This window comes from Microtus ochrogaster, chromosome 16, assembly GCF_000317375.1.
Source record: "Microtus ochrogaster isolate Prairie Vole_2 chromosome 16, MicOch1.0, whole genome shotgun sequence".
Taxonomy (NCBI): Eukaryota; Metazoa; Chordata; class Mammalia; order Rodentia; family Cricetidae; genus Microtus; species Microtus ochrogaster.
In genome coordinates, this window is record NC_022018.1 from 6,615,372 (window position 1) to 6,623,705 (window position 8,334).

Here is an 8,334-nt window from a genome sequence, read left to right on the forward strand (position 1 = left end):
GTGTGTGTGTATGTGTGTGTGTATGTGTGTGTGTGTATGTGTGTGTATGTGTGTGTGTGTGTGTGTGTGTATGTGTGTGTGTGTATGTGTGTGTGTATGTGTGTGTGTATGTGTGTGTGTGTATGTGTGTGTGTGGGGTGTGTGTGTGTGTGTGCATGTGTGTACAGCATCTCACTGTGTACCCCAGCTGGCCTGGAACTTGCATCAGTCATCTCGCCTCTGCCTTCTAATTGCTGTGATTACGGCATGCGCCACCACACATGGTTGTTCATTATAAGTTTTGAGCAAACTAGGTCATTGTTTCTTCCAGTGGCTTTAACCACAGAGTGGTAATAGCAAGAGATACACTAATAGAGCTCATATTTTCTAGACATACCTTTTCTTTGATTGGCAACCCAACTTTCCATTGTGTATAAACTTTCTTTTTTGCCTGTTGATTCAGAGGTTACAGACCAGTGGTAGAAAGTGTGCCTAGCATGGACAAAGCTCTGGTTCCATGCCTACACTGCCAAATTATATGTACTTTTTCCTTGGGGATTTTAGATTTGTGTTTGGTGGAAGATAATATGAGCAGTTTCAATTCAGTGTAATTACCGGATGCTTCCTTTATTATTTTATCCATAAAATGTTTGAAGTAAGAGAAATGAGAAAAGATGAGGCAAGTGGTAGGAGATTAGTTGTTGATAAAAACTTCTGCTTCCTTGGGCTTTTGTCAACAGAGAATTAATCATACTATGTTCTGATGAGTCCCACTTCTCACGGTAAAATCTGAAGAGTAACAACTGTGGTGTTCTGAATGTGAAATGTCCCCCATAAGTTCATGTTAAACAGTTGGTCCCAGATGGTTGTTCGGTTTGGGAAGGTCATGGAACCTTAGGAGAGGAAGTACATCATTAGGGGCGGGCTTTGAGGATTATAGCTTTGTCCAACTTCCTGTCCTCACTATGATTCCTGACTGCCCATGCAATGGGAGTGGCCAGCCTCATGTTCCTGGTTCCTGGACATGACGGACTGGATTCCTTTGGAACTGTACTCTGGAATAAAGCCTTTCTCCCTTAAGTTTTTTTGGTCAGGTGTTTGTGAAGCAGCCAAGAGGACAACTTTCAAGTTGTGTTTGTTTTTATTATTAGGAACTGAATGACCTTCATGTAGAAGCACTTTCAGTGATAGCCAACTGTCTGGAGGATATGGACACAATGGTACTGATGCAGCAGACAGGGGGCCTCAAAAAGCTGCTTTCGTTCGCAGAGAACTCGACAATTCCTGACATTCAGAAGAACGCAGCCAAAGCCATTACTAAAGCGGCTTATGATCGTATGTGTCTTTTTAACATAATCTCAACATACATTTATTTCCTCTTGCATTATTAATTTTGATAAATACTTATGAAACTAGAGCATCAGTCTGTTTTTAACACCCCCTCTGGGAAGAGAAGAATATAGTTAGAATGCACGCATCTCACAGCCAACAAGTTAAAGTGCAGATTGCTTTGTCAGGGGGTTACAAACTTAATTATCATCCCATTTTTAAAAAGCAGTTCTTTATAAATTTAAGCTTTAAGTCTTTATTTCTTCTGAAATTGGAATAATGCAGAGTACACATGGTCTTTGTAATTTTCTAAGTATTGTTTTGAGAGATCCTCACTCGAATGACATCCAAGGACTGTCGAGTTTGAGCTGGAAGCTAGCAGTGCCGTGTCATACAGCCACAGAAACAATATGCTTGTGCTATACACACAGTACAGTTTTCATTTCTGGGACAAGCCGTGGTGTCATGGTCTGTATTATAGGAGTGATTAATTACGTCCCCAAACTGAAGATGCAATGATAGCGTTAATTTATGTATATATGAGGGATTCTGTAAGTAAAAGATGGGAACTTATTTCACTCTTTCTACATCACTACTCTTAGAAATGATGGCAGCTTTGACTGCTTCTATGATTTACATTCTAAACAGACATACTCACATCTGTACAGATGTCTATGAGTATACTGTGGAGAGCATTTTTTTTCACCCATATTGGATTTCCTAAAGGCTCAGCTTTAATGTTGCAAACACAAGCATAATTGCGGCTTTGTGAGTTACACTGTCAACACCAAATCTAAAGGCAGGCTGTGAAATTAGATTTTTTTAATATTGGAAATGTATGTGAGGGGTGCTATAAAGAAACTTCTGGAATGACCTCTTCATTGTGGGGAAGATGCTTATTGTGAGTCAGGGGGACCATCCGGAGGGATCTGGAAGGAAAATAAAGTATAGTAGCCATGGCCAGGGCTATCTGCAAGAGAATAGTGGAAACTGTAACTAGCTAGAGAGATTAGTAAGGATAGTGATCTTAGCTGGGGGTGGGCCAGGGATAGGTGAGAAGGGTCGGGATGCTAGCATGGAGGCTTTGAAATGTATAACAAGTACTTGTGAGTAGGGGCTGTAGGAGCCCGAAGACCAGCATGCGCTTTGATTTGCAATCACAGGTCCAGTTACAGGGGCCATGTGTCAGGTCTGCTAGAGGCGGGGAAAATGACTCCTTTCAGGGAAGGAAAACCTGTTTCACCAGTTCCTGGGGGATGCTGGCTTTTATCTAACTGCCAGGAACCCTGCCAAGCTCGAGCTTCTTTCTACATATACAGACTGCCTGAGCCCTGACAGGCAAATGTTGGTTTATCCCCATTCTCCCCAGTGACTTAGATGTTGTCACACTGGGCCAGTTCTGTTTTCATTCTATTCCAGGATTCTTGGTAAGGCGAGGCCCAAAGACTCAAACACTCAGACCCAACATGCTTAGTGTATCTTCTCTGGGGTCTGGGTCGCTGGGGGTCTCTAGATTTGTTGCAGCCCCTGATGGTGTAGGTAGTTTCATGGAGAGTGTACAAAGTGAGGACATGACTGCCTGAGCTATGGTTGAGGGGAAGGTTTTTATTGTCCTTGTGTCCAGAGGCATCTGGAAGCAGGGACAGAGATGGGGAGAGGAAGAGAGTAAGACAAAAGAGAGAGAGCGAGAGAGAGTTCATGGCCAAAATAGCAGGGTTATGTAGGAATGAGAAACTGGGAGAAGCTTAGGATAGAGGCAGGGTGAGAAGAGCTGAGAAGAGCCAGGACACAGCATGGACTCTGTAACTGGTATTTGTGATGCTGAGAACATGAAGGCCAGCATGTGATTTGGTATGTCAATAGGCACCAGGGCTAGCTAATTGTCCCGAGTTACTTTTGGACCTAACGGTGATCAGTCATGTTAGCATGGGTGGGGCAACGAGCAGTATGCCTGGAGTACTAGGCCCAGTACCAGACCTGTGGTTACCTGCTTGCACAGCTGTGAAGGCAGAGCAACACCTACAGACCTGCCCATTCATCTGTCCATTCGTGCTTTCTTTACACAAACCAAGACAGGAAGCAAACAGGCATTACAGAAACGGCCAATCATACTTGGGCAAACACAGGATCACTGTGGAAGACCTGCATGAACACTCAAGGTCAAGTCTCAGGTTCCAAGTTTACAAGTCCAGATGTGGAGTTGATAGCAGACATTTTCTGGGCAAAGAAGATCTGGGTGTGATGTTCACTGAAAGGAAAGATGTTTGAAGACTGGAAGAGTACAGAAAGTTCCAGACCTGGAAATTGCAGAATGCCTTAGCAAACAGAACTCAGCAAGATGCTGAGCATATCAGCTGAAGTAGAGAAGCAATGAGGATTCCTTGTAAACCAAGATATTTAACATCCAGGACAAGCCACTGAAGGCACATTTTACTTTACTCTGTAAAGATGAGCGCTCTTGCTGTAGGTGCTGTGCTCAGTCTGTGGGGACCCTAAAAGACCACCAGGGAGACTGACCCACCTAAATGCAAATGCAAGGTTTATTATCATGCATGTGTACAAGCCAGCAGGGACCTCGCCAGCACAGCAGCAGAGGAGGTACCCCACCCTTCTAGAGAACACTATTTAAAGGCAAAAATCAGAAAAGTTATATTAGCAGGGTTTGGGATGACAGGTTCAATCCTGATTGGCTGCTATTTGTCTAGGGGTGTCCTGGTGAAAAGCGATGGGTGTGTGCTGGCAGGTGATCCTATCTACAACGGTTGGAATGTTAGGAATTTTCTTTGGGTGGTCTGTTTCTGGGTGCTGCCTGGGTAGTCATAGTTTATGGTCTTTCTTGCAGCCAGGTATTGCCTTAGGGAAAACTGAGACTCCGATCTCTATTAAGCTTATCGTGGTTGGATCCTACAATAAGGTTGAAAGAGATTGGAAGGGTGTACTGCCCAACACAGAGGACCAGAAAGAGGTTGCTGTGGTGATCTATGTGAGGAAAAATGGTTACCTGGGAGGGTCTGGAGGTGGAGCTGAGAGGTAAAATGCTGTTTTAGCATGCATGGAGCCCAGCAACACACACACACACACACACACACACACACACACACACACACACACGTCCAGAAAGTACCCTGACAGAAGTACAAATAACATGATTTCTCCATGTAGAAGCTGCAAAATTGATCCTATAGGATCAATCCTCCTAGTAGATACTAGAACAGTGTTTCCAGTCTGCAATAAGTCTGGGAGAGGGGGATGGAGAGGGAAGGGTTAACAGAGACAGCCCTTCTGATATCCTACAGCAGAGTGGGGTGTAATACTTGACATTAGTTCTTTCAAAACAGTCTATAGAGAGCATTTTACTGTTCCTAACTCAAAAAATGATAGATAACTGACATGGTGCATAATAAACTAGTTACCCTGACTAGTTTATTACACATTGTATACATGTATTGAAATACCACATGGGACTCCATAACTACTATACAATTACTACTATACAATTAATTTAGTTGTATGCCAACTAAAAATAGAATAGACATTAAAAAGTATATACCATACTCCTACTTTGACAAATATATGTGCATAAAAACAAATCTTCCAGAGTCTTAGGGCTTGGGAGGTATCAATGGGTTATCAAGGTTGTTGTACAAGCTTGAGGACTGAGTTTGTATCCCCAGCACCCACATAGATGACATCTGCAATCCCAACACTGGAAGGCAGAGACAGTAGAATCCTGGAACTTGCTAGCCAGCCAGTCTAGCCAAATCGGTGAGCTCCAGGTTCAGCGAGAGAAAATACCTTGGAGAACAGTAGAGGAAAAGATAGCAACTGTTCACCTCTGGCTTCTGTACACATAGGTGTAGGCGTGTACATTCCCCGTACACGTACACATATTCACACACCGCAAAGGCATACTCACACAAGTCTTGTGTGCAATTTTAATACGATTTGAAGCTGATTATAGAGACGGTAGACAGATAGATGCATACATATATACCGATCTCTGGTGCCACGGCACAGATGCGGTAAGTGCAGACTCAAGGCACTTGGCCCACAGAGAGGCTCTGTGAACATCTGTGGAATGATTACATGGCCGGGGTGCACAGGAGGTGACACCCAGGATGAGATCAGGTACCTGACTTGAAAAACCAAGAACAATATGAAATGAGACTCAGAAGAGGTGCAGTTTTGAAGAAAAGGAAATGAGTGCCTGCTATAAAATTCTGATAAAATACGGGTAGTATAAAACTCCCCTCTGGACACATTGTTAGATGCCCAGTTCAGTGGCATGAAAATACATGCATCCTTCTGTGCCTCTTCCCGTATGCAGAACATCGTCCAGAATGGCTCAATGATTGCTTGCTTCTCTCTGCCAACTGCCCTTCTACTTTATGCTTACACACCTGACTGCTGCGGTCACTTTGTGCCCTTAGGGCCGCACAGAATTTGTCCCTTTGTGGCTGTGTGCCACTTGGCGTGCTGTTCTCATAATGCCCAATTCATTTAATGCTTGTGTCAAGACTTCCTTGTTCTTAAGGCTGGCTAATACTTCTTTATTGATGCCACACTTGGATCTCCCATTCAACCCCTGATGGACAGTTGAGTTGTTTGTTCCCTGTTGGCTATTGTGGATGCAGCTGCTAAGAATGTTCATGAACAACTCTTTCTCTGACTCTTTGCTTTCACTTCTTGAGGTGTGCACCAGGGAGTCTTGCTAACTTATATGCTAAATCTATTTTTCAATCTTTTGAGGAACTTCTATGTTGTTTTCTCTAACAGCTGCACTGTTGGTTTTTTTTTTTCCATTCCCATGGACAGTGCCCAGGGTTCCTGTTTCTCTACATGCTGGCCAGCCAAAACTTGTTACTTTGTTTTTTGCTAGTAACTGTACTACTAGGCACACAGTGGCATCTCATCGCTGTTTTTATTTATATTTTCCTAATTATTAGCCATGTTAACTAACTTCTTCACTCTTTTATTAACCACATGTGTATAATTTTCAGAGAAATGTCTTAGTTGTTTGTGTGTGTGCAGGACTGAATGTATATGTGTGGAGGCCAGGAAACAACCTTGGGTGTTCACACAACACTGTATACCTTTTTTGTTGTTCTTGCTAGACAGGGTCTCTCACGGGCCTGGAACCTACCAAGCAGTCTAAGCTGACTGACTAGCCCGCTCGTTTCTGACCTGGAACCTACCAAGAAACCTAGGCGTACTGACTGCTCAAGGGCTCCACATGCCTCCATCTTCCTGGTGCTGGAATTGCAAGCATGTGTCAGCGCTCCTCAGTTTATTTTTAACATGGGTTCTAGGGAATCAAACTCAGGTCCTTGTGACTGAACTATCTTCTGAAACCATTGGTTTTTTTTTTTCTATTTTATTTTGAGACAGAGTTTCACTAAGTGTTTATACTGGACTTGAACTCACCCTGTAGACCAATCAGGCCTTAAACTTGTGGTCCTTTTCCTCAGTCTCCCAAAAACCTGGGTTTTCAGGCCCACTTTTTTTTTAAAGATTTATTTATTTATTATGTATACAACATTCCTTCCATGTGCACCTGCACACCAGAAGGGAGCACCAGATCTCATTACAGATGGTAGTGAGCCACCATGTGGCTGCTGGGAATTGAACTCAGGACCTCTGGAAGAAAACTCAGTGCTCTTAACTGCTGAGCCATCTCGCCAGCCCCTTTCAGGCCCACTTTTGTTTTGTTTTGACAGAGTTGTAGGGATTCTTCGTGTATCGTGGATTAACTATGATTAGCTAGTGCCTTTTCCCATTGTGTGGTTGCCTTTTTACTCTGATGATTATGGGTGTTTTTTTTATTATTCATGTGTGTTTTTATTTTGATATCGCTCAGTTCATCTATTTGCAGCATCATGTCCAAGTGCATTTGACTAAATCCACTGTTGTGAAGGCTTCTCCTATTCTAAGGCTTTCCTGCTTTCAGCTCTTACATTTGGTTCCTGGCCTACTTTGAGCTATTTCTTGCATGTGATTTAAGCACGTATCCAATTCCTCACTTCTTGTTTGCATATAGACAATTTTCCTAGCCTCGCTTGTTGGACTCCATGTTTTTCCTTTGTAACACAAAGTCATTCAGGCACATAGTCTCGGAGCTCTTTGTGGCACTCAGTGTCTTCTGGTTTTACTTCCTTATGTTAGTCTTAAAATAACTGCATTTCAGCTTCAAGTCGTGTCTCCTGAGTCTTAATTTTAGGATCTAATGACTAAATCTGCATTGGCTTCGCCTCTGCCTTTGTCACTGTGCCGTTCCCTTTAACCAGGACTGTCTTAGACTCCGGCGTCCTCCTTTAGACTCTTCCCTCTGCACCACGTCCTCGGCCAGCATGTGATCTTTCTTGCATCTTCAGGACTTTCTTGGGATGGTAAGATGCCCCCCTTGAGGTGTGGACATGAATATCGTGGTCAGTTGCTGTGGACAGCAGACTGCTCTGCCTTGCCCTGGGAGTAGCTAGCAAATGAGGCTCTCACAGTGCCTTTGGCCGTGTTTCCCATCAGCTGAGATGTCAGCGGAAGCCTTTGGTCCAGGTTTGGATGGTAGCAGGGGTCTTCTTGTACAGCAGTGCTACACTGCTCACTGCTCTGTATTCTCCTGGTGCCAGTGCCAGCCAGGTGGGGGTTAATAGAAGTGGGACACATACTAAACGGTGCATAGTTTTGACCAGGAATAATTTTTCTTAATTTATTTATTTACCAAAGATCTCCGTCTCTTCCCTGCCACTGCCTCCCATCTCCCTCCCCACCCCAAAGCCCCCCCCCTCAGCCCAAAGACCAATCAGGGCTCCCTGCCCTGTGGGAAGTCCAAGGAACCCCCACCTCCATCCATTTCCAGCAAGGTGAGCATCCAAGCTACCTAGGCTCCCACAGAGCCACTACGTGCAGTAGGATCAGAGACCCATTGCCATTGTTCTTGAGTTCTCAGTAGTCCCCATTGTCCGCTATGTTCAGCGAGTCTGGGCTCATCTCAGGCCTTTTCAGACCCAGGCCAGCTGGCCTTGGCGACCT

The 8,334-nt window shown here is 44.1% G+C and overlaps 1 protein-coding gene across 1 annotated transcript in view; it reads left to right on the forward strand.

The window, feature by feature from the left end:
- The window catches only part of Armc3 (armadillo repeat containing 3), a 95,312-nt gene that overhangs the window by 28,128 nt on the left and 58,850 nt on the right, over positions 1-8,334 (forward strand). Inside the window, exon 8 of the mRNA XM_026782867.1 lies at positions 1,131-1,314. Within this exon, the coding sequence (XP_026638668.1) occupies positions 1,131-1,314 (184 nt within the window). The remainder of the gene's footprint in view (positions 1-1,130; positions 1,315-8,334) is intronic.